General features: G+C 48.5%; 1 protein-coding gene across 1 annotated transcript in view; it reads right to left on the bottom strand.

Annotated features, from left to right (window-relative positions):
• Positions 1–27,188, bottom strand: part of GRIK4 (glutamate ionotropic receptor kainate type subunit 4) — a 363,476-nt gene that overhangs the window by 322,474 nt on the left and 13,814 nt on the right. Inside the window, exons 2-3 of the mRNA XM_050759371.1 lie at positions 17,082–17,186; positions 10,502–10,633 (exon numbers count right to left, since the gene is read on the bottom strand). Of these exons, the coding sequence (XP_050615328.1) occupies positions 10,502–10,583 (82 nt within the window). The 5' untranslated portion in view covers positions 10,584–10,633; positions 17,082–17,186. The remainder of the gene's footprint in view (positions 1–10,501; positions 10,634–17,081; positions 17,187–27,188) is intronic.

The raw sequence follows: 27,188 nt of genomic DNA, 5'->3' as shown, positions 1-27,188 counted from the left end.
TGAACAATGAGAACATATAGGCACAGGAAGGGGAACATCAGAAACTGGGGCCTGTTGGGGGGTGGGGGACAAGGGGAGGGATAGCATTAGGAGAAATACCTAATATAGATGACAGGCTGATGGGTGCAGCAAACCACCATAGCACATGTATACCTATGTAACAAACCTGCACGTTCTGCACATGTATCCCAGAACTTAAAGTATAATAAAATTAAAAAAAAGAAAAAGAAAAAGAAAGCAGAGAAGAAGGACAGAAAGTGTCAGGGGCAGAGCAGGGGCTAGAGGATGGTCAGGGCATGACCTGCCTGCATGGCATGAGAAAGTGAACCACACAGATATCCAAGGGAAAAGTGTTCCAGGCAGAGAGCACAACAGGTGCAAGGGCCCTGGGGCAGGAGCACACTTGGTGCATTTGAAGAAAAGCAAAGAAGCTGGTGGAGCTGGGGGTGGTGTGTGGCATGAGTGAGAGGCGGGGTGGTAGGAAATGACAATAAAATTCACCAGAATAAAGGGCAGTTCATGGACGGCCCCGTGGGCCACTGTGAGGCCTTCATCTTTTATTCTGACACGGGAAGTCAGCGGAGGACTGGAGCAGTGGACTGACACAATCCAACTTACATCTTAAAAGAGTCATTTTTGCTGCCATTTTGACAGTGAAAAGTGAGAGGGCAAGAAAGAGGCAGGGAAACTAACAGGAAAGGTTTGCAGTAATCCAGGGAGAAATAATACTGGCTTGGAAAAGGGAAGCGCCTGCTGAGGTGGTGAGACGCCGTTGGGTTGTACTGGATATACTTGGAAGGCAGAGCCAACAGGACTGTTGATAGAGAGGCTGTGGGTATCAGAGAAAGATGAGACCAAGGATGACTCTAAGGTTTGGAGTCTATGTCCACAGAGGTAGAATGGCATTACCATTTTTGAAATGGGTAGACAGTAGGAGAAACAGGCATGGAGGGGAAAATCAAGAACTTGATTTTGGACATGCCAAATCTGAGTTTCTGTTAGACATCCCAGTGGGGATGAATCTGGAGTTTTGGAGAGGGGTCAGAGCTGGGGATGAGATTAGAGAGTCACAAGCATAACAATGCCTTTAAAGCCCTAAGACTGCATGAGATCATCAGGCAGAGGGCATGCACAGGGAAGAGGTTTAAGGACTGGGCCCTGAGGCATATCCATCTTCAGAGATCAAGAGATGAGGAAGAACAAGCAAAGGAAACTGAGAAGGAAGGGCCAGAAACAGGGCAAGAACAAGATGGGGCATGGTCTAGAAGCCAAGCGAAAAAGTGTTTCAAGGAAGGAGGAGGAAAATACTATGTCAAATGCTGCTGCTAAGTCCAGTAAGATGGGGCCTGGGGATGGATCACTGGATTTAGCAATCTGGGTATCAATGCCCAGAACTGAAAGTCTGGTTGGAGACGGTCCTATTGATAGGGAAAGAGAGGACAGGAAATGGAGACAGCTTGAATAGGCAATTATTTTACAGAGCTTTGCTGTAAAAGGAAGAAGAAAAATCAAGAGCCCACTGCAGAGGGACAGCAGCTAAGGAAGGTTTTTAAGAAGGGGGAATCATTCAGCTCCATTAGTCAATACCTGGGACAAGTGCTCCTGTGTGGAGTCCACCGTACTAAGAGGGTAGGAAAGACAGCTCTCTCCTCAGGATGCTCTTAGCCTCCCAGGGTAGATGAAATTCAAATAACGTTTCAAAAAATGCCTGTACAGAAACGGGGTAAGTGCCCAGAAAGAGTGCAACCCACACATGAGTGTGTGAACACACACACACCCACGCTTTGGAAGGGAAAGTTCCCTAGACAAGGTGGGGATTCTCATCTCCTAGAACAAGGTGAATTTAAAGCAGGGTTTAAAAAAAGAGAAAAGACAAGATTTGGTGGAGGCATGGGGAAGGGTGATCCAGGCAGGCAAAGGCTAGAGACGGAAACAGGCTGGCCCAGTAGTCTATCATCAATTATAGATGTCACTTTCATAGCACTTACTGTATGCCTGAACCATCCTAAGTGCTTCTATGCAGGAACTTACTGAATTCTTATAAAAGCATAAAACAGGGACTACTATTAGCCCATGTTATAGATGAAGAAATGGAGGCACTGAGAAATTATGTTCTTGCCCAAGGTCATACAACTAGTGAAGGGTGGAGCTCAGATTCATATCCAAGCGGTCTGGTTCCAGAGCCCACGCTCCTGGTGTTAATGTGTGCACTGTGCCAGAGCCTCCCGGGAACCAGCTCCAGCGTTTCCCCACAACACATCTGACTCCATTCCTCAATCATATGAAAAGCCACTAAAGGAACCTGGGTGAGTCCAGGCGGAAGAGACTGAGAGGAGAGGGAGACATGGGGGACCCTCTTGTGGACTACCCTAGATGACCAGTCAAGCCCGTTCAGGCTGATTCACCACCTGAAACACAGGGAGTGACAGGAGTATAAAGGGCTGGGGCTGACATCTGCCCTGGGGTAGGGTTTCAGAGAGGTAAGCCTCTTTCTTTTCAATTATTTTCTTTCCTTTTTGTTTTCTTTTTCTTCCTTTCTTTCTCTTTCTTTTCTTCCTCTTTCTTTCTTTCTTCCTTCCTTTCTTCCTTTTTCTTCCTTCTTCCTTCCTTTTTTTTCTTTCATCTGCCTACCTCTGTCTGCCTACCTCTTTCTCTGTCTACCTGTCTGCTTATCTACCTACCTACCTCTTTATCTACCTACCTATGTATGTACTTATCTACCTACGTATCTATCTGTCTTCTTTCTTTCTTTCTATCTATCTATCTATCTATCTATCTATCTATCTATCTATCTATCTATCTATCTATCTATCTTTGAGACAGGGTCTCACTCTGTCACCCAGGATGGAGGGCAGTGGTGCTACCATAGCTCACTGCAGCCTCAAACACCTGGACTCAAGTGATCCTTCCATCTCAGCCTCCCAAGTAGCTGGGACTACAGACATGGTGAACCTTTTCTAAAGGGGTCATAGGCAGACAGATAGAGTCTCAATTCCAGAGACCCCCCAGTCAGGGTTGAGCATTTGACCGAGTCACAGTGCCTCTCGCATCCAGCAAAGTGGCACTGTCTGCCCGCTAGAGGACTGTGTTTGCCATTGCGTGTGCATTTGAACCTGACTGGTCAGTGTCCTCTCCACAACACCCCTCATCAGTGTGGGTTTAATGGGCCTCGCTGGCTGGGTCCACCACAAGCTGCCCAGGCACCATATCTCAGCTCAATGGGAGGAAACACACACCAATGGGACATGGAGGGGCTGCTGGGCAGCCTGACAGCTGTCTGCAGCACCCTGCTGCCCACACTACCCCCCCAGCCGAACCCCAGCCCCCGTAAAGCCGATAGAGAACGTGTGCCTGTTTATCCAGACTAATGAGAGCTAAGTGTGACCACTGTCTTGCCTGCTGACGAGCCGCGAGGCTGTCAGTGGGATGTGCTGGCTCTGGCAATGCACACGCACGCGTCCCACCCACGCAGGCACTCGGCTGAGGTCTAGCAGCAGCTTCCACATTGCCTGTGCTTCTTCAGCTCCACCATCAGTGGCCACAGGGAGGAAGGAAGCACCCAGACAGCCCAGGTCTACATCAACAGAACGAAAGAATTAGCAGGGTTCTTAGGTCCTACCTGGCTTATCCAAAGGATTGGAGCCAAATGGGGTCATGGCTTAAATTAGGCAGATGGTTGCCTCAATTCTAAGTTCTTGTTAATGGTTATTAATGAGGACACAATGATAATGAAATGCCTCCCCATGAAAGGATGAGAAGAGACCAAAGGTGAAAAGACTGTATCACCAGATCCCAGACTGAAGGGGTCTTAGAGGTAACAGGTCCAATACCACATTTGAGGCTGAAATCCCTGTCCAACCTATCTGTGGCCACCTCCGGGTATGGGGACCTTGGTATCCAGAAAAGCCCATTCCATCTGCCTGGAAAACACTTTTTTACATGGAATCAAAACCTCTTTCCATAATTTCCACTCCCAACACCCCCCCCCCACCAAAATAGAGCTTGCTAGTGACTCACTCCACATCCCAAGACTTTTTGTAAATGACTTCACAGAGTTGGAGACAGGCTTTTGAAATTCTGATGAAATATCACCATCACTCTTTCAATACGATGTTCATCCCTGTTGAATCCAATACTGCCAGTCAGGTCCACTGGCCATGCTGCTCGATCCAACCGAATAGATACCATCAGCCCATAATATTCGTTGAAAACCTGGAGATACTCAGGCCATTCTAGCAGAAATGAACACAGGCAGCCACATACCAAAATGATATGGAAATCAGCTCCGTTACCTAAGACTTCAGATATGGAACAATAGCCTCATCCCTTCATGTCTGACACTTCTGCCAGTGATCAATCCCAATATGCTTAAGAAAACAAAATAGAGAAGCAAGACTCACTAACGCTCGCTGCCATTACCTATGTGCTTTTTCTCTTTAGCTCGGCCTCGTTTTGTGAGCCCCCAGGCATCGGCACACTGGCCCCTGGTGGCATTCGGATCTCATACATCGAGAACACACTGCCAGCAGGCTATTCAGGACCCTGCCCCAATGCTGTCCTCAGATGCTTCTGAGTCCATCTCCTTTGATGTGACCCCTCTTCCTGACCTGTGCAAGCTTGGGGAAGTCACAACCCTGGGCACCTCAGGCTCCTCTCCACAAGATGGGCACTTCGACCTGCCTTGCAGATCACTGGGGAAACTGAATTAACGTGTGTAAGAACACGTTATTCACCACAAACCATGGCACGAATGTCACCCAGGTGGCTGGGAGTCAGGAGTCCTGGCACCGCCAAAAGGGCATTCACCAATTCATTTCACCTTTTGGGACCCCGGGATTTCTTATCTGTAAAATGGAATATCTAGGCCTAATTCATCTCTAACTTCTCAGCAGAAGAGATTACGGACGAAGTTACAGTGCACAATGGGTTTTGGAAAGGGCAAAAGAGAGAACAAACATCCCAAAAGCACCCTGTGTGGTGCTCCTGAGGACCAAGGGAAGACGGATGACACAACAGCATGCCAGCCTGGATATCTCTCTCACTACAGCCACACCTCCCTCATCCACCCCAAAACGTGTTGGTGGCAGGGGAGGAGCAAGGAGGAGAGGAGAGATAGCCTTACATAAGCACAAGTGTATGCAGACACACACGCGGACTTTTTTTTCTTTTGGTAAAATATTTACTCTCCTAATTATATATTTTATGGGCTGACAATAACATTGGTTGGCATTTTTAAACCTTGACCAATTCCTGGGGGAACAGAAGTTTACAAACTGACAGGTCAGCTCAAAATTCAAAACTTGCCACAGTGAATTCATTTAGCAGACATTTACTAAGCCCACTACTGTGGGCCAAGCACTGTGCTAGACTCTGGGAATACAGACATGAATAAGAAAGACACAGCCTCCCTAAGGTGCTTACCAGGGGAGAGACTTATGTCCTAGAAATCCTTCTATATTCCCCCTCTAGGTGACAGATGAAGGAGAAAGTCATCAATTTCTATTTGTCACTAATGTGAAAGACCAATTGATTATCTATATGGGTGACTCAATTTGGAAACGAGATGAAAAGTTGCATGCTGATCAAAATTTCGTAAATCAAATCATGTGCTAACATTATCAGAGGAGCCCACTACTCAAACAAACCCATGGTGAATCCTCTACAAACAAGGCAAAGAATTCAGCTGGTATATTTGAATCTCGGTGAATCAGATATATTTAATACACAGCATAACAAGATGAGAAACTGGTGTTTTTTATCCTTTCCCCTTGTCTCCTCCAATTCTCCTATTATCTTTATCTTTATAACATTTCAATGTTCTATGTTGAACATTCTCTGTACAGAATTGAAGCTCATTGGGGGAAACCAACTAAGTAAAAAAATTACAGTTGTAAAGTGCCTGGGGGGTCCTCGTAAGACAGAGTGTCGAATAAATCCAAGTTCTTGCTGCTTTACCACACAGGAAAACCTTAAACAAGAGAGATTCAATTGCTACAATTACCTGCTGATGTGTCTAATACACCCATGCTGAGCAGAACTTCCCTTGCCACCTGGAATGAGCCCTGAAATCCCCATGCCTCAGTTTCCTCATCTCTCAACTAGACTTTGTGCCCTTTAAGAAATGCTTTGGAGGTAAAAAGTGTCAAAAAAGAGCAAGAAAGTATATTAGCAATGATGATTCCATCTTTCAGCTCCTTACCAGCAGAACACAATATATTTAATGTGATGGCTGCGATAATGAGATATCCCAAATGCTTCCAGGGGTTCATCAGCTCTAGAAGAGCAGGAAGAGACAGCGTTGGAGACAGGTTCAAATTTCAGTAGCTGTGTGACCTTAGATTTGTTATTTAAATTCTTTGAGTCTCTGTTTCTTCATCTATAACAGGGGATTGTTTGTTCCAATGAGACAGGCTGAGATATGGGGAATACTCAGCCCAGTGCCAGGCAAAGAATGGGAGTTATTATTTTGGCTATTATCGTGTAGCACTGCATCCTCAGTGCTTGGCACATAGCATTCAATAAATATTTGTTGAGTTAATTAATGAATGAATAATTGTACCATTGAGTTTATTATTACTGCCAAAGCTTTCATTAGAACCCAACCAGGATCTTCAGCCCATTCCTATTCTTTTTTAAGTAAGACAGGTAGATGAACATTTTCTCCTTTTCCTCTTTCTCCTTTCTCTTCTACTTTCTCCAATAAGTTTACCTCTTTATGCATAGGTAAGACAGTGCCATTTAAAACAATGGTACCAAACATGTTATTGGAAAACCCAGTCTTGCAAGGACCATGGATTCATATATCCATCACATTCATTGAGCTGGAGCCATATACTTCTCTGTATCATGTGTTGGGCCCTTGTGTTAGGGGGTCACTCTCCCATGGAGTTCAGAGTCTAGTGGGAAAGTGCTATAATCTTTAGAATATAACATGGCAAGTGCTGGAACAGATGTTATATGCTGGGGGAATGGGGGAATGGTAGGAAAAAGATGAATTCTCCCTCTTATGGACAGGATGATAACGGGAAAGGACTTTGCAGAGGAAGAGCCATTTAAGCTGATGGTGATGGAGGAGGAAGACAAAGTAAAAGAAAAGGAGTAGAAGGAGGAGTTGGATTTGTTTTCCAGACAGAGAAGATGGAATGGGAGGAAGAGCACTATAGGGATAGCTAGGGAATAGGTAAAGCTGAGAGTAAATCTTCCTGGCATATTTGGCTCACAGGGAGTGGTTTAGTGTAGCTAAAATACAGAGCCAAGGAAGGAGTAACAAGAGATAGGCTTGGAGCCTAGCATTCATTCAGTTAACAAATACTTAATGAGTCCCAAGGTGTTAGGGGCAAAGGTAACACATTTGCTAATGTCTGAAAAGTTTTCTCAACAGGAATGGAGAAAACTGTAGGAGAATATAACCTTCACATACTGTTGAAGGTGATTCTGCTTCTCAGAAGCTAAGGGAGGCCATGGGTGCATGGAGAAGAAAGCACTGGACGAGGAGTCAAGGATGCCAGCACCACTGCCAGCTGCCACCACCCAGGCCCCTACTTGCCAGGCGACCTTGGCCAAACCACCGCCCGCTGCAGCCCTGTTTCCTCATTTGCAAGATGAGCAGGTTAGATAATGAATCCTTATAGTCCCTTCTGAATTTAAGAATGACAATGCTTTCTGGTCTCTTTAAGTAACGAAGGGGGTGCAAAGATGGGGTGGGGTCTTCTCAGGGCATTTATTAACTTGTAGCTCCACAGTCATCACTCAGAGGACCCAGAGGGACAGAAGCAAAATCAGAAAACATTTTCAGAAGATCGATGACGGAAGGGGTTGACATATGTGTGAGAGTTTGGGGAATTTATGCAGCCAGCCTCACAGCCATAAATAAAATCCCTTTCTTTTACCCAAAACCTCATTTGAGGGGTAAACACCAAACACTGTAATAGACAATTTGGCTGTATCTCCTGCCCTGTGCCTCACTTGAATGAAAAACAGCCGTCACAAGGCAGGGTAATGGGTTCGGCCGCCTCTTTCCAAACATCCATATTGTCACCAGCAGACAAGTGGGGCTGAGGATGGAGCAAACAGGGCGATTTATCTCTCAGATTCTTGGTCTCTTCATGCAGCCCCATTCAGAGAGCCACGCATTCTGAGGCTGGGGTTGGGGAAAATCCCAGAAAAACCCAAATGCAAGGAAAAGTGACCCCCGGGAAAGCGAGAGGCACAGCAGCCCCTTCCCTTCCCGTAAGCCTCTCAAGGACCCCAGAAACCCCAGCACAGTTAACGCCAGCCCGGCCCATCTGCGTGCAAGGCTGCCTGCTGCTCAGCACAGCTACTTGTGTTTTCTTGACCCACTTCTCTTCCCATCCCTGCCCTACTCCACATCCCCTCTGGAGTCCACGTAATTAGCAACTTTCCATCCATAAGGATTGGGAGACTTTTGAAAAGCTCCTGGCACTCAGGCTAACCAAGGAGACAGGAAGAACAGGTCCTGGCACTGCTGTTTGCGTTTTTCTTTTCTTCTCTTTCTGTTGTCTTAACTCTGCTTCCTGGCCTCTGCAGGAGATTAGGCCCGGTTTGACCTTGCTAGCCAGCAGGGCCCGTGGCTGGAAAGTGGCTGGAAGTGGCCTAGCATGAACCAAAACCGAGGGCCAGCAGTCTTGAAAGAACTGAACAAGCATTGTTCAGAGTATGGGTTTGGGAGCACGAGGGGTCCCTTTGAAGCCCTCTGTTGTGGCAGCCAAGAGAGGGACCTGTCAGCTCTGCTTTCTGCTTCCCTCTCGGAGCACAAGTGTCAGGAGAAGCGAGGCCATGAGGCACTGCCGATTCTGCCTCAATTCCTTTCCGCTTCCGATCAGCGACAAACGGAAATTGATGGGTTGCTACTTTATTCACTCATTTAGAGGGGGAGAAAACCTCACAGTAAACGCTGAATAACTATAGGCATCTTATAAATTAAACATCTTAAGGATATGAACCGTTTTGCATTGCTGCTAAGCAGAATTGAATTAGGTTTTGAAGTTTCTGTAAAAATGAATGGAGAACTGGGAGGGAAAATTTTGCTTTTTAATTTCTTTTTTTTAAGCATGCAGAGCAGTGTGTCGAGGGCAGGGTGAGGGGGAGAACTGAGTCACCTGTCCACGTTTCTGATTCCAATCAGCTCCTCTGCATTTGCATGAAAAACTGTGCCCGCAAGGTAAAACGGAGCAGCTTACAGAGCTGCAGGCTGGGCTTCTGGCCTGTGACACCTGGCCTAGCCAGGTCTCGGTGGCTCGCCCACCTCTGCCCACACCATGGCCTCCTGACCACCACCAGCACACCGACCTGAATGCAGCTGGAGGAATTTGGGAGCTTTAAGTCAACTCCCTGAGATTCAGCATCATGCCATCTTTGCTCTAAGTCAGCCTCTAACGCTTTCAGGCTCCAACTTAAGATCTAGATTCCTGCCTTTACTCCCAACCCCACCCCTACCCCCATCTGCAGTGTGGGAAGAGGGGCCTCATGTGGTTATCCCTTGGAGTAACCTGCCTGGTATTTGAGTTCCTCTAGGGCTGTCACTTAATCCTACCCCTGGGGCTCTGCTGTTGGATGGGTCATCTTGTGGCCATCAACCTACCTTTCTGGGTTTGTCACTGCTGTGCTCCACCCACCTGTCCACACTAACCCCCATCCCTCCATGAACACATAGACACCCCCGATCCCCAACACCCCACATCTGTCCTAATTCCATGGGTTCTCTGTTGCTGAGCCATCAGATGACCATGCTGTGCCTGCCAGACTGAACTGTGTCCTTGTCCCTGTGGCTGGCTGTGTCTCCAGGACCTAGGACCTGGAGAGCCTCAACCTGCAGTTGACAAGGCTTGTTCAGTCCTGGCAGGGAGGAGGCACCCAACTTCCCAGGCCCGCCCCTCCAGGGATGGGGTGCTGAGGGCTCGATGGAAGCCCGCCTGCCCACACCTAGAGTGGGCGTCCCGCAGCAACAAGGCAAGGGAGAGACTCACATGACCCTGCCCTCCCTCTCAGAGCCAGGCCACGACAAGCAGATCCAATGTCAAGGGCCCTTCCAAGCAGCCAGGCCACCCCAGCAGACTCCTGGCTTCTTCCAAGTTGTGGACATAGCATGCTCTCCAGGAAGCCTTCTTGGACTGACCACAGGAAAGAAGGGACCTCTTCTCCCATCTCCAGCCCTAGATTTGGAATCCCCATGGCCATCCTCACCCTCCTTTTTCCCCAACAGCTGCCTCTTAACCGGCTAGGCTGAACCTACATTGACTGCACCAGCAAGTTATCAGCATCTTTATTCCAGTGGCCGGGGGGTCGGGAGGTTGACCAGATCTGAGTGGTCACCTGTCAGCTGCCTCCACCCCCACCACCTGCATCTTCACCCCAGCCACACTCAGGGAGGGCACAGTGCACAGGCTGGGCGGCTTCCCCAGGTCCTGTGCAGCACTCTCATGTCCCTTGTGGACACCTGGATAGTGGATGGGGGCACTGCCCCGAGCCAGACCACACTTACCGATCCTCAAGGAGTGTGGGCTGCAGGCGACCATCACGAGCCACGCAGGAAGCAGCACCAAAGGCGCCGAGACGCGGGGCATCTTCTATGAATCCTCATGGAGCCCCCTGCTGGCCTGGGCATGACATAACTCTGCGAGAGAGGGGGTGGGGGGCACGTGAGTCCCAGGCTCCAGCTAGGCAGCTGCCCCACCATCCCAGTGACCCCCAGCTACCAGGGAAAGTCACGGAGCCGGAGAGGCCCCTTTGTCTTTCCTCCCTACACCCTGGGCTCAAAGAAGGCTCAGGTTCTAACTTCAGCCGACATGGGGCAGGTTGCTGTAACTGTGGTTGGATGATTCATGGCATGCCATTAGAAATGAAGAACCTCATCTGCTCTCAGCAAGGCACAGTGGCTCATGCCTGTAATCCCAACACTTTGGGAGGCCAAGGCGGGTGGATCGCTTGAGGCCAGGAGTTCGAGACCACCCTGGCCAACATGGCAAACCCTGTCTCTACTAAAAACACAAAAATTAGGTGGGCAGGGTGGCGCACGCCTGTAATCCCAGCTACTCGGGATGCTGAGGCACAGACTCGAACACAGGAGGCAGAGGTTGCAGTGAGCTGAGGTCGCGCTACTCGCCATTGCACTCCAGTCTGGCTGACAGAGCGAGCCTTTATCTCAAACAAACAAACAAAAACCTCATCTGCTCTTCAGGAATTGGAGCCATGGGTGAGCAGAAGAGGAAGGGATGGGAGAGATGGGAGGATTACTCCATTGCCCCAAATGCAGCACAGGCACTGCACACTGACGAGAGGTGTGAGAGGGAACTGGGTTCAAGACCAGCTCCTCTAATTGCCAATTGTGTGGCCTTCATGAGGGCCCCTCTGTGTCTCAGCTCAGTGTCCTCACATGTAAAAGTGGTATAACAACCCCTCCTGGTGGAGTTGAACTAAAGAAGAATCAAGGTAACATCGGAGAAGCCACCGTGCTCAGGGTCTGGCCTAAATGAGGTGCTACACAAATGTCGGGTCCTCCCTGGCCCAGATGGGAGAGGTCTGTTCCCAGCAAATATGGAGGGCAGACACACACCTCCCAGGTTATCAGCTGCTTTCCACATCTGTTCTACTACCCCTGAAAACCAGCCCCACCCCCATCCTCTACCAATCCCTCTCCTCCTTCCTGAGGTGGGTGGGCCTCTGATGTCAAATCCAGAACCTTGCAGGGGCTGCCTCTCCCCAAGGCAGCCCATGCCTTGGCCCCCACTTAGACCCAGAGTCTGCCGATGACCAGCTCTGCTTGCTTCACTGGGGTGAGGGTGCGGTTGATGAGCACCTGGATATGCTAATCCCAGGTGCCTGGGTTGGGAGAGTAGCATTAACATGTTTCGACCCGGCGCGGTGGCTCACGCCTGTAATCCTAGCACTTTGGGAGGCCAAGGTGGGCGGATCACGAAGTCAGGAGATGGAGACCATCTTGGCTAACACAGTGAAACCCCATCTCTACCAAAAATACAAAAAATTAGCTGGGCGTGGTGGCGGGCACCTGTAGTCCCAGCTATTCGGGAGGCTGAGGCAGGAGAATGGCATGAACCGGGGAGGTGGAGCTTGCAGTGGGCCAAGATCGTGCCACTGCACTGCAGCCTGGGCGACAGAGCAAGACTCCATCTCAAAAAAAAAAAAAAGTTTTATCCTCCATCCCCTAGACAGACAATCCAATAGGAAAATGGGCAAAGGTTTGAACAGACACTTTACTAAAGAAGATATCCCAATGGCTTACAAACATTTGAAAAGGTGCTCAGCCTCATTAAGTATCAAGAAAATGAAATTTTAAACCACAATAATATAACCACTGTACACCTACCATAATGATTTAAAAAAAAAAGACAACAGCAAGTGTTAGGAAGGATGTGGAAAAACTGGAACTCTTATGCAGTGTTAGTAGGAGCGTAAATTGAAATACGTACTTTGGAAAACTGGTCTACTAGAGCTTTACATCTAGCCTAATGACCCACTAACTCCATTCCTAGGTATGTATCAAGCAGAAATGCAGGTATATGATCACCAAAGACATGCATACATAGCAGCACTCTGGTGGTTTCCAGTTTTCCCAAACTGCAAACTACCCAAATGTCCAGCAGCATGATGGAGAAATATATTATATATGCACACAGTGGAATGTTATACAGAAATGAAAATGAATAATCAACAACTACATGCAACAGCATGGATGAATGTCATAAATATAAGATTTAGCCAAAAAAAGACTGGTACAAAAGATTACACATTCTAGAGACAGAATAATTCTGTCTATATAAAGTGTAAAAATAGATCAAACCACTCTGTGCTGTTGGAAGTCCAGTTTCAGGTTAGGGTGGTGACTGGCAGGGGACATGAGGGGACTCACCGGTGCTGGTGATGTTCTCTGGTTTTCACGCTGAGTGTTGGTTACAGAGCTGTGTTCACTTTATGAAAGCTCACTGAGCTATAAACTTATGATGTGTGCACTTTTCCTTATGTGTGTTATGCCTCAGAAAAAAATTTTGTTCAGAGACACCCCGCCTCCCCCAGCATACTCAACATTTCATCTACACTCAGAGCCTTGTCACTTCCTGTGCATAGAGCATCCCTTCTGCCCAAAGAATACCCCTCTGCTCGCCCCTGCTATGGCCAGAATGGGGCCTCTCTGTGAGCCATCAGCATCCTGGCATGGCTCCGAGAGCAGCACTTTTCCTGCCGCTGTTGTTGTCTTTATGCGTCTACGCCTGGGATCAGTACGTGCTCCTTAAGGGAAAGGACTGTGTCCAAGTTCCTGTTGCATCCCCAGAGTCTATTTATACATAATAGGTGCATAGCACATATTTGTTCAATGAATGGAAGGAAGACCTCAAGCAATCGCCTGCTAGGGGTAGACAGAGGAAGATAAAGAGTAAAGGATGGGGGTGAAGGCAACTCCGCTGTTGGCAAATCAGGCCCAGAATCTTTGTTCTTTAATTCATGGGTGTTGGTGCAGGGATAGATTAAAGCAAACACAGTCTCAGGAGAAGCTAGACATTCTTACTCATTATGGATAAAGTGGATTATTCAATGATTTTATGTCTTCTTACTAGAATTTTAGCTCAATAGAGGTGGGGCAAGGACAGGAATCTTGTTTGGACTATATCCCCAGGGCCTAGAACAGTGCCTGGTATATTATACAGCCTTAATAAATATTTGTTGAGTGGATAAATGAATGAACAAGGAGAAAAAAACTGTAATAATCTGATTAGGCTATATAAAAGTACTACTAAATACAATCACTTACCTCAAATGCCTTCCATTTATGCCTGATCAGCATGCTGCACCATAATTATTATGCAGACTGCTAAACAGGTGTCAGATTACCCTGTGTAAATTGTATCTGATGACAGAACTACACTCAGTTCAGTTCGTGCAGGCCTGAGGAACTGAGTGTAGCTGCTCACGGCCCCAAACACTGGTGGATCCTGGAAACTACTTTTTTTTTTTTTTTTTTTTTTTTTTTTTTTTTTTTTTTTGAGATGGAGTCTTGCTCTGTCACTCAGGCTGGAGTACAGTGGCACGATCTTGGCTCACTGCAACCTCCACCTCTCAGGTTCCAACAATTCTCCTGCCTCAGCCTCCCACATAGCTGGGATTACAGGTGCCCACCACCACGCCTGGCTAATTTTTTAGTGGAGATGGGACTTCACCATGATGACCAGGCTGGTCTTGAAGTCCTGATCTCAGGTGATCCACCCGCCTCAGCCTCCCAAAGTGCTGGGATTACAGGAGTGAGTCACCACGCCCAGCCGAGACTACATTTAAGCATGACAGTGGCTCAGGTCCTGGGCTGCTCTTGGGCCTCAGCTCTGTGACCCCCTAGACACAGTGATGAGAAATAATTTCCTCTTAAACCTTACAAGAATGAAAAGAGCCACCATGTTGCATGTCTGTAAGGCTCAGTGGCTTGCAAAATTCTTTGCACAGTTTTTATCATAGTTAATCCACGGAACAAGCTCTATTACAGATGAGGAAGCTGTGCCCAAGAAAAGATACGTGTCTAGCTGAAGGTCATACAACTGTCTGGAGGCAGAGCCAAGGCTAGACAGGTCTCTCACTCCACTAGCTTTTCTATCTTAACTGCTACAGAGCAGAAAGATGAAGCTTTTAGATTCTTCATCAAAAAAACACAAAGACATTTGGGGTCTTATTTTCAGCTTAACATTCAGATAAATCTAGTCTTAGGAACTAACAGTGCATCCCTCATTAACTGAAAATATTTTAATAATTCAGGGGCAAAAAACGAAATTATCCTGAAGTTAGAGCACCAAGACGCTCTTTCCACGACCACTACCCTCCATGGGGGGTTTCTCCCCTGCCCATGGTGTATTCTCCTCCACCTGCCTGCATGCTGTGGCACTGACATCGACAGCTCAAGCCCAGAACACTATGACTGCACACCTGCCTCATAACATCTCCACCTGGGGATCCCACAACACATCACAAACACCTTGTCCTAAAGAGAAGGCGTAGTCTCCACCACGCCCGCCACCTGCTCCTCCTCCTACTTCTTCTTAGTAGGTGGCACCACAATCCACCAGTCACCCAAACCAGAAGGCTGAGAGCCTAGATTTCTCTGTCCCCACACCCCCACATTTAATAAGTCCCCAGATCCTGACAGCGCTGCCTCCTAAATACCACACTTTTCTCTCCGTCACCACCGGCTGTCCAAGTACAGACATTTGTCAGCAACAACCTGCATCTCTGCAATAGCATCGTCATTCGGGCCCCCATCCTCTAGTCTTTCTCTCTCCATTTGGTTCTCCATATAGCAGCCAGGGGCTTGTTACAGAAATACAAACTTGATAATGACACACTCCTGCACTAAAGTCTTGGGGAGCTCTCCATTGCACAGCAGATCAGGGCAATCCCCTCACTCTAATAGATAAACCCTCCCATGATCTGGCCCTGCTCACCTGTCCCTACCCTGTACCCTACGGCACCTGATGCCCCAGCAGAGCCAAAGCCCCACTCCCCAACAAAAGTTGTGTGCTTTCACTGTGCCCTCTGCCCGCTGCAGGTGCTTCTGCTTGGAATGCAGTCCCATCCCCTGATGGACTGCAAGCTGTGTTTTCCAGGTTCAGCTCACTGCCTCCCCTTGAGGCTTCTGTGATCCCCTCCCCATCTGCTGCCACCATACCCTAACACGCCTCACTGGGACATACATCCTACCTATGACGACGATGCTGTCTGGACAGCACCAAGTACCCAGCACCCTATCTGACACATAGTAGGTGCTCCAATAATATTGGCTGAATGAAATGAACAGACGGGGTCAATATGAAATAAATTCCCAGTTTGGTGTGTGCATTTTGTATATGCACCATAATTAAAACAAACAAGCTAAGCAGACATAATGCCGCAGATGCAGGCAAAGGGGAATCACGATAATATATGCTGAGAAGGGGAGGGAAGCAAATGTGTACTGCCCTCTGATTCGGTGCCTGGGGCTTGGTCTGGCTGCCACAGGTAAGAAGACAGGGTTGAGTCCTACACTGCCATGTACTAGCTGCACACCTTGGGCAAGTCAGCTAACATCTCTAAACCTTGATGTCTTCATTTGTAATAGGGGGATGATAATAGTTCCCTCGTGGAATTGCTATAAGGATTGCATAATAAGATGCTGTGCACTGCTGCTCGGAGTAAGCACTCAATAATAAATACTAGTCAGACGTGGTGGCTCACACCTGTAATCCCAGCACTTTGGGAGGCCAAGGCGGGTGGATCACGTGAGGTCAGGAGTTTGAGACCAGCCTGGCCAACATGGTGAAACCCTGTCTCTACTAAAAATACAAAAATTAGCCAGGTGTGGTGGCAGGTGCCTGTAATCCCAGCTACTCGGGAGGCTGAGGCAGGAGAATCGCTTGAATCGGGAGGCAGAGGTTGCAGTGGGCAGAGATCGTGCCACTGCACTCCAGCCTGGGTGACAGAGCAAGATCTGTCTCAAATAATAACAATAATAATAATAATAATAATGATAATGATAATAATAAATACTAACTCTTCGCAACCATGTACTCACCCTGTAAGATGGCATTGCATCTCCATTTCACAAATGAGGAAGCTGAGGTTCAGAAAGGCTCAGTAACTTATCCAAGCTCATGCAACAAAAACAGCAATGCTGGGTTCAAATTGAAGTATGTGTCTAATCATATGCAATCACAAATCCTAGGCCCCTGCTTTGACTACAGTTGAATTCAGCAGTGTTGGCAGAATTTAGGTTGAAAGCAGGTATGTCAGTACAGCTTCCAACCTCAGAGGGCCTCTGACAGTCCCCACCTAGACAGAGTTGGGCCTCAATCCCATATTTTAGGTAGTCTGGAAGACAGAGAGTTCAAAAACAGAAATTCCCATCTATTTGAGACTCCTGCTCTCAACACCCGACAAGAGCCTTGCTGATCCTGAGTGCAGAGGGAAGGCCCAGATTGGACAGAAGCTGGGCTCGGTCTGGCTCTGGGCCTTACAATGAATGCTCATGAGCAGTTGCCCCCCTCAAAGCCTGCCTTTTCCTCCACCAGTAACATGGGAATGGCAGTGCCTACCTCTGGGGTGATAAGCGCCAGGAGAGCAGGGAGCAATTTGGGCTTTTCCACCTGTGTCCTCAGTGCCTAGCACAGGCTGGCACATAGTAGGCACTCAGAAAGTATCTGTTGGAATAATAAAAGAGTCGAATCAGAGAACGTATGTGGAAACACTCTGTCAACTGCAAAGCATTTACATGTGAGTAGTATTTGGTGCCATTGAAGATGAGGAATTTACAATCTAGGTACTATTTCTCTACCCACGAAGGCTCTCCTCCTTTGACCCTCCAGCCTTCGCTGTCCGCCGCTCATGGGGCATCATTTAATCACATGCTGTCCCCCAAGGGCCTCAAAGATGCACTGTGAGCACCGCACTCAGAGCTGAGGCTCCCAAGTTCTCACCTCTGCTTAACCATTTACCTGCCTGCGATGTGTCCTTACCTTAACACCAAAAATCAGGTGTCTCCACTTTTCCCAGAAGGGGAAGCTCATTTCCAGTTTTTTACAATTGCGAGACTGGATCCATTTCCTCAAGCTAGAAGATCCTCTAACATCTCTCTCAATGGAAAGAGACTAGCCCCCTGGTTCCATGCTTGTATTTTGAATACAAGCCCCATAAGGCAGGGGCTTTAACACGCTTATTCTCTTTCAGCACCTTGGACAGCGCCTGGCAAGCAGCAGCCTACACATACTGTCAAATGCATGAATGAATGAATGAATGAATGAATGAATGAATGAATGAATGAATGAATGGATGAATGAATGGCTATTTCACTTTGCATTTTTTAAAGCAGGGGAACATCTCTTTGGGGCATGTATCACCTGCCACACCTGCTATTATGTCTATACTGACTAGAAGTTTAATAAATGTTTGCTGTTTCATGAGCAGCAGCCAGTTCATAAGCACAGACAGGCACCACCTGCAGACAGCTCACGGTATTCTGGCTGTGCACATGCTGTCTGGACTCCATTGGCCCAGTTGTGCAAATAGCTTCTCCTCTCCTGACTTGTCAGCAGTCCCTCTGCTCGTGTCTCTTATCCTCACAGGGCTACTACATCATTAATTGTGATTTTCCGAGGTGGGTCAGAGAGGAGGCTGACAGCCACCAGTCAGTGTGGGGTGGAAGGGAGGGTAGAGGGAATCAGAGGGGCAGCCAGATTAATGACAAGTGTTTTCCCCACTGTGGGCAACAAGATCTTGATTACTCTTCCTGGTGCTACAGGCTCCTCAAAAAATGGATGTGAGCTTCTCTGCTGTCCTGACTTTCCCCTGGCTAGGAGAAACTCCAAGCAGTAGCCAGCAGCCTGGATGGAGTGTGAAGGGGTAGGGGGTGGCCATGACAGGGGAGTGAGTCTGCTTCAGCCTCTGTGGCCTCCTTGAGAATCAACCCTTGTGGCCTAATGCAGTTGGGCAGCACTTTCTAGGTATCCTCTCTCCCTGACAACAAACAGGGAGATGCCAGGATGCAAGACTGTTCCAGGAATCATGAACCTGGGTGCTCACCAGCTCTGGGAGCCAACTCTCTGAGCTGCAGTCTCTCATTCTGTAAAATGAGGGAATTAGACTAGATGATCTCTAAGGTTCTTAGAAGCTCTGGGAATTCTGCAGTTGTAAGAACTGAACTCTATGATAATATAATCTTTATTGAATATTTACTATATGCAAAGTACTACTTCAGACTCATTTACTCCTCAGGAGAAGCCTACGAAGCACATACTGTCATCCTAACTGCCGTACTCCCCACCTGCAGACCTGGAACTGAGGTTGTGTAACTTGCCAAGGTCACTCAGCAGGGAAATGGAGGAACTGGGCGTTGGCTCCAGGAACTTGTTCTCACCCATCACTCACTACACCCACCTTCTCTGCATGTCCCAGAACCCAGTACGCAGTTGGCACTTGAGGAAATGTAGGAATGTGATTGTGACGATCATAATGATGCTGGAGAACAAATCAAGTTAAATGCAAGCAGATCACCTGCACATCTTGCTGAATAAGGGGGCTGGCAACAGAAGAATGCATCTGGGAGTACCCTTTAGCCAAAAGATCAGCCCAGGTGTCCTCGGCCTTTAGGAATTCCCATAAGGAGATGCTCCCAGGAGTCTGTGATGAGTTAGGACACGGCAGGTTAGCCAGGGGAATGAGCATTCACGCTGGGAGCTGGACCTGGTCTGACTCATCTAAATAAACTGAAGAGCAGCAGCAGCACTGACCACCCAGCCCGGGTCCGACTTGTGGGGAGGACGTTCCCTGGGCACTACAACTGTGGGTACGTGGTAGGAACCAGGTCACAGGACTAGAGACAGTCATGCCAAATGCTCAGGCACCAAGGAGCAAGAGGAATGAGTAATTACAAGTCTTGTTTCCTCTCTACATTTCACACAGATTTCAGACCCCTAATGCACCTCTAAACAATGGCCCCTCCCCAGAGACATGATAAGATATCCCTGGCTTCCAATGCCAGTTGTCACTATGTATCCTGGAGCTGGCAGCTTAACCTCTGAGAACTTTATTTCCACAACTGTAAAACTGCAGACAATGGCTCCCTGGAAAGGTTGCTTCAAGAGACCTCAGGTATAATGCAGTCAGTAAATGGGAACTGCCTTTCATCTCTCCACCCCATTCAGTGCTTCCTTCCAGGCCTTGTACACAGACACTCTGATGGCATCCTCATCTTTCCCCAATAACATGGCCTCCCATGCCTGCTTGCTGGAATTAATCCACAGCCCTCTGACCTGCAAAGTGTAGGTCCAGATCCACCCCATCCCTAAAGCTTTCCCTGAAGAAGTCAGTCCATCTGGCAGAGGAGAAAAATCAGCAGATTGCAAGTAGAGAGCTGTGTGACCTTGGACCCATCACATAACCTCTTGGGGCTTCCATTTCCTCTGCTGTAAGGTGGGAAATGACATTTGTACCATCTTCCTTACAGGGTTGCTAATAGGATTCAATGAGATCATGGATGTAGAATCACTTTGCAAATGAGTAAAGTGCTTTTGCGGCCAAAGGATCTATGTTGTTCCCATACCCAAGACTGGTCAAAGCACATAAACACACTTAATGGCACTATACATTTATACTTTATTCAGTGAATACTACTGAGTGTCTACTGCGTGGCAGGTAATTTTTCAGGTCCTGGGATACATACATTCTCTGCCTTCCTAGAGCTTACAGTCTGGGATATTAAGAAACACTCATCAGATAGTCAGGTATCTTGATGCCATAATTACAGACTGTGAAGGAAATGAACAGGAGGGTTCAGTGCAGCAGGGAGGGAGGACTTCCCTGAGGGTGAAATGTTTGACTTGAGTTAGCCAGGTCCTGGGAGGGAGGATGCGAACAGCAGGGACGAGGCCAAGATGGAGAAAACGACACGTGAGGAGGGCAGAGGCCTAGGACGGGACATGGCACAGTGGGTTTCAGAAATCGCAGGGAGTCTGCTGAACCCACAAAGCTAGAGCTCCTTTTCTGCATACCTGCTGTGTGGATTTCCAGTCTCCCTCGTTAGCTGTGGCATCCATAAGGACAAAAGCCTGTCCCCTCTCCCTCTGCACCCCTTGGTCTAGGATAAGGCTCTGCATTGAGGGCCGATTTTCTCCATGAACCTTGAACTGGACTCAGCATCCTTCACAGAAAAGGCAAGGAGCCCATAGCTCCCACCTCCTGTACACTGAAAGGGAGGTGGGCAGAGGTGGGAGGACAAGGAGCTCATTGCCAGCCATGGGAGGTGGAAGGTGAGGCCCACAGGCTAGATGGGATGGGCAGGACTGGCTCTGAATGGTGACAAATATCCCTGGCATTTATCTGAGGCCACCAGGCTGGGCCCTGGGGGACATGCGCTCCTGGCAAAGACCACATGAGCCAAGGCTTTGAAACAAAACAGCTCAGTTCGGAAGCCGTCTGTAGCACACTTAGAGCAGAGAGACCTTGCAGAAGGGGTGCCCACAGAGGAATCAGGTGAGCAGGAGAGAAGACCAACTTGGAGGGAAGAATTTTTAAGGACAGCATTTTAATCACCTCCAGATAAATATAACCCTCTCTCCTCTGCAAGGCATCTCTCTGGGTGTTTGGGAGGAGATAAGCAGTTCTGCAGATGACTGTCTGTGCATTGGAGTGAGGGTGTGTGTGCTGCAACCTTCCCTAAGGAGGACTGAGAAGAGCTGGGCTTCTCAGGCTGGAGAAGAGGGTGGGATGGGTGGCAGCTGTATAATGAGCCATGCAGGCAGAATGCCACCATCTGAAGCCAGCGAGGGCTGTGCTGGACTCCCAGGTGATGGTACCCAGGTCAAAGCCCGAGGAAAGCACTAGAACTGCTGTTCGTGACAAAGAGGAAGTCCTGAGGCTGAGAGCTGCTGGGCACAGACACAGAGCTCCGGTCCCTTGTCCTGGCCTCAGCATGCCCAAGTGGAGACCCCATTACATCTGTCCTGTCCACAGTCACTTCTGGTGCACATCAGCGCTTTTTGCTGTCTTATCCACCAACGTCAGAAAGTAGGCCCTATTTTTTTCCTTCAGTCTTAGCCAGAGCAGGTGAGAAAGGAGCTATCCCTGGATGCGTGCATTCCTTGGAGAAACCCAGAACCAGCCCACCTCAGCCCTCCCAGGGGTGTGGGGCAGAGGGCAGCAGAGCTAGATAGGTCCACAGCAATGTGAGCGGCGTCCTGCTGAAGGTTCAGAGAGAGACCTATGCTACTAGAGTCATCCAAACTCAGAAGAGTCTCTCAGAATTGCCTAAGGGCACATGCAGGGCCCAGCCACCCCTCCCCTTCCATCAGCCCAGTTAGCACTGACTCCCATCCGCTGGGGGCAAGGCCCTGGCACCAGGCTCCCTCGGGGGCCAAGGGAGAAGAAACTGGCTGCTGGCTGGCTGCCCCCAGAGAGGGGATATAGGACTCCAGTCAGAGTAGGAGGGAGACTTGCTTTTCATTCTCAAGTGTTCTCTATTGTTTGCATTTTTAACTGAGAGGTTAGACTTGGTTTTTTTTTTTTCACTTAAAAAGTCTGGTTAATAATTAAAAACACAATAAAGAATCCTGACTCTCTCAATACCTAGCTCCAAGACCTGGGCCTGTTCCTTAACCCCCCTGAGCCCGGATCCCCTCCTCTGCAGAGTGAGGCTAATACACCTATGCCCAGGTTCAAGTGTTAGTGAATGCTGGGCCTGCCTAGGTCTCTGGTGGCCTCTCTGGAACATTCCTCCACAGCCTATGCTCTGGCTGCCCAGAGCAAAGCTGGAGCTCAGCGCTAACCCTGGGAGTTCACCCCAAGACCTGCACTTCTCCAACCAGGATCACCTCTTCCACAGCTAGTATTCACCCGAGTCTACCTATAGCCATGATTCTCACCTCAAAGACCCCTGGCTCTGGTTCTTGGCTGGATCTCAGGCCCTCCCTCAGGGAAGGAGGAACTCTGGGGAATTACTAAGTTCAGTCTCCTAAGGGGGCCAGGCATGCAGAGGACACCCCATCCAGAGGCTGCCCTGGGCATCTGTATTTGACACAGGTTACAGAAGAGAGCCCGTCTAGGGCCCATCAGCTTCCCTCTGCCAGTGGCCTAGAGATGCCACAGAAACCACAGGCAAAGCCAGGCTCATCTCCGGGCCCTGGGTTAGAAGTCCAGAGGCTGAAGACTTGGCCCCCTCCCTTCTATAGTCACAGGGCAGCCTTGAGGAAATCCTCAACCTCCCTAGCTAAGCAAATGGGTCATCCTTGCTCTCAACAGGGATGGGACTTCAGTGAGGGGGCACATACACCCAAGAACACAGCTCTGGCAGCCAGAAGGGAGAGAAAGGCTGCGGGTACTATACCTCCTCCAACAAGGGGCTGCCACACGAGCAGATCTCACAGGTCTATGGCACTGCGCCAGCGTACCCACATGCTCGGGGCCCACCCAGCTCCACGCTGGGCACTGGCAGCCACGGGGACCCTCGGGGTGGTGCCTTCCCTCAAGAAGCTCCCTGGAGAAGTATGATGTCCTGGTGTGAAGAGTAAAACAGGTTGCGAGAACTCAGGATGCCCGGCCACAGTGAAGCCGCTTTCACAAATCAGGGTGGCCTCTGTCACAAAACAAGGAACAGCGTTGGAAGGCAGGCAGAAAAATATCCCTGGACCCCGGCAGTTGCAGCAAGACTCTTGGAAGATGTCAGCCACAGGCTGAGCCCCGAGGCATGTGCTGGGTGCGGGGAGACCTTCCAGGTAAGTGCTGGGGAAAGAAAGCAAGGGCTGTCCAAAGGATGGTGACAAAACCAAATCTGGCAGGAGCCCATTGTGTCTGAGGGGCCCAGAGATGGGTAAATATTGCAGTCAGATTCTGGAAGGCCTCAAATGCCATGGTTAAGGAGTTTGGGATTTATCCTCCAGGCAACAAATAGCCATTAAAAGTTTCTGGGCAAGAGAGTGCCAGGACCAGAGCTGTGCTCTCAAAAAATCCATGAGACCAAGGTGTGCCCGATGGCCTGGAGAAGTTGACAGACACCTAGCAACATGTGGGGGGATGTGAATGTGGGGAAAACTGACCCTGAAGCGAACTGGGCTGATTCCACTTGAACAGCAGAGCACAAACATTTTCCCACAAACTGGAAAAGAAAATGTCCAAGCAGCTGCACATTGGGTAGGAGCGTATGGTGGTTCTCCAAGGCAAGCAGAGCCCTGGCAGGTCCAGAGCCAGTCTCCGTAGGATGTGGGACATCAGACATACTGACGAGTCTGGATCCACCCATCCCCAAATGTTAGACTCTAATGGGAGTGTCTTTGTAGTAAAGGGTCTGGACTTGGAGTCAGAAGGCCTGTGTTCAAACCCGGTTTTGCCACTTGTTCCCTGGGTAACTGTGGTCAGATCCTTGAATCTCTCTGTGCCTTACTTTCCCATAAAATAGGAGACATACTATCTGCCCTGCCTACTTCACTGGGCTGTTCAATGAGCAGGGATGTTACACGTGAAAAATGGTTTGATAACACGCAGTGAGAATTAAGGAAGGTTTTTTCCTAAATCAGACCCCTGTGGTTGGTCAGTTCCTAGCATTCTTCTTCCAACGCGCCCCACCAATTCACCCCCCATCCTATGTTCTAGGATATGTCTGACTCCCTATCTCTCAGATTTATTGAACAGATGAATGATTTATCTTTGTTTTCTTCAAAGCACCTGGGACAATGTTTTCCACCTAGTTGGAGCTCAATGAGTGTATGATTGATTAATTAATAAAAGTGAACCTACAGAGGATGTTTTAATCCTACTCATCTTCCCCCTACTCAGTGACTCATCTTAATATCAATGCTAGCAAAAAAAAATAATTAGGATGGCAAGAGGGAGATGTCCCCCCACTCCCTCCATTCACAAAACTTCACAAAACTCCCAGAAGGAGGCAGTACAAGGCAGTGGTTATCAGCACAAGCTCTGCGTCTGTTTTAAACAGAGCTCCCAGGGCCTGGGTGCTGCTTACCTACCAGTCATGTGACTTGGGACAAGTTATTAACCTCTAGAAACCTCAGTTTCCCCATTCATAAAGTGGAGAAAATGCTAGACATTCCTAAGGTTGCTGTCAAAGATTAGCTGCGATCTTAGCAGTATGTCTGCAAATAGCAAGTGCTCAATGCTTAACAGCTGTTATTGTGATTATTGCTATTATTGTCCAAAGCCAAATCACCATGATTTGGGGAGACTGGTACTTGGGTATAGATTTTCCATTAGCGTGGATGATTGTGAGTGCTCTGTGACAGCCAATGGATTAAGCCTCTCAAATGCCTTAATCTGGAGAATCAGTTGGACCCCCAAAGCCAACTAACATCCCTGCTATGGAATGGCATCTGGGGCTGGGGGCACGGAATGGATCAGTCGCCCTTATGGTGCTAACCCAGCGTTAATGGTGCAAGTGAATTACAAACAAGGCCCACCTGCTGTGCTCAGCAACAAAACCCGGCGGGAGGGTAATTGCCCGGAACTTGATCGCAGGGGGACACAGCGGGCATGGAACACATTAACCACAGGGAAAAGCAACTTCCCAATGCTTTCGTTTTCCAGCCGACCCAAGGAGAAGCCAGCAGGCAAGGGAACGTGAAGGCGGAGCCAGATAGGGAACTCTCAGGAACCACAGAAGAAAGGTGCTTCCAGACCACAGATGGCTGCCCAGCCCAGCTCCTCAACAGATCTGAGAGCAAGGGGAGATCACCTACGCCAACCATGCACAGGGACACAGGTGCTCCCCGTGTCCGCATGAATGCAAAGGATTTCTGGCATTGAAGTCCCATCCGGGTGGTCCAACCACAGGAAGGCAGCCTCCTTGATATTAAGCCCCCGACATGAGTGATCAGGAGTAGACAACAGGCTCACCAAGGTCAGTGTAGGCAGTGGTGGCATGGAGGCCATCCAAGTGTTCATTCATTTGTTCATCTACACACTCAACATGCATTCCACATGCTGTGGCATATGAAACGAAAACTAATATGACACAAGACATTCTTTCCAGGGGCTGACTGTGTTAGGGGAGGCAGGCACAGACATTAGTCACCCAGCACAGGCTGGGAACCGCGGTCACACAGTCAAGGAACAGGGCCCAGGCTGAGAGCTCTCAGCACTGCCAAGGCACGGTCAGAAGGCGCTTTGCAGAGAAACAGATCCTCACACTGGTATTGAAGGACAGACACACACAGACACACACACACCATACATACACATGCACACACTATACATCATATATGCATATACATATCACACATCCACACATCCACACATACAAGGCATACCATACATACATACGTACATACACATGTACATCATTGATGCATGTACATATATGTAGACCCATACATACATGCATCCTCAGGTTTTAGGCACCTAAGAAGGAAGCATAAGGACCAAAGCTCTCATATCTCCACCAAGTTCTTTTTTTTTTTTTTTTTTTTTTGAGATGGAGTCTCGTTCTGTTGCCCAGGCTGGAGTGCAGTGGTGCGATCTTGGCTCACTGCAAGCTCCGCCTCCTGGGTTCACGCCACTCTCCTGCCTCGGCCTCCCAACTAGCTAGGACTACAGGTGCCTGCCACCACGCCCGGCTAATTTTCTGTATTTTTAGTAGAGACAGGGTTTCACCGTGCTAGCCAGGATGGTCTCGATCTCCTGACCTCGTGCTCCACCCGCCTCGCCCTCCCAAAGTGCTGGGATTACAGGCGTAAGCCACTGTGTCCAGCCATCTCCACCAAGTTCTTAACATGCTCTAAGACCAAAAGGAAAAGGACAAATTCAAGTACAAGGCAGAGAACAATCCTTGTCTTTGATCATCCTCACTGTCTATTGCAGGCAAGGAAGGGCAACCCCTTGGCCTTCTCCCCTTCTACTGGAACGTTCACTGATGACCTGAGCGGTGACTTCACAGCCTTGGACTTTCCTCCTGGCCTGGCTGCAAGAACATCCTTCCTGCTCCTCCTGAGACATCAGGCCACGGAAAGAGGCAGCGATATCCCAGGCAGCCTCTGGAGCAACTGGTATAGGTATTCCTTCTGGAAGGCTGGGTTCCAATCCCAGCTTCCTCACTTACTAACTGTGACCAAGACATTAACCTCTGAGCCTCAGCTGCCTTGTCTGTAAAACAGGAATAATAACAGTACCTACCTCACGGGGCTATTTGCAGTTTCAAATGAGAAATAGTTGACTGTTATTATAGTGAATTATATTTATTGACTATTTATGCAAATAGTTAATACAGTGGCTGGCACATAGTTATCAATAAATATAACTCACAATGGTACCACATTCCCACTGCCTAGAAGCAAACAGCTCTACTGTTTCTGATCCCCAAATTTAATCTAGCAAAGAGCATTTTCCTCACTGCTCTTTCATTCATTCAACAAGGATTTACTGAGCACTTAATGTATGCGAGGCAAAAGATCTTGTAAAAAACACAGTATCCTCAGTATCCTTGTCCTTGAAACATTTATGAAATAATTTTTAAAAACCCTGTGTCACAGAACTGTACACACATACACACAATCACACACACACTTTCTCTCTCGCTCTCTCTCTCTCACACACACACACACAGACCCTCTCCCCTGAAAACTTGTCATCTATATATAAAGTACTATTATCTGTATTGTTAGACTTGATAATTACTAAAGTGTATGCAGTAGGCCGCTCAGGGACTC

Source organism: Macaca thibetana, chromosome 14, assembly GCF_024542745.1.
Source record: "Macaca thibetana thibetana isolate TM-01 chromosome 14, ASM2454274v1, whole genome shotgun sequence".
Taxonomy (NCBI): Eukaryota; Metazoa; Chordata; class Mammalia; order Primates; family Cercopithecidae; genus Macaca; species Macaca thibetana.
The sequence above is the reverse complement of the archived record's forward strand: the minus strand, read 5'-3'. Positions and strand labels throughout refer to the sequence as shown.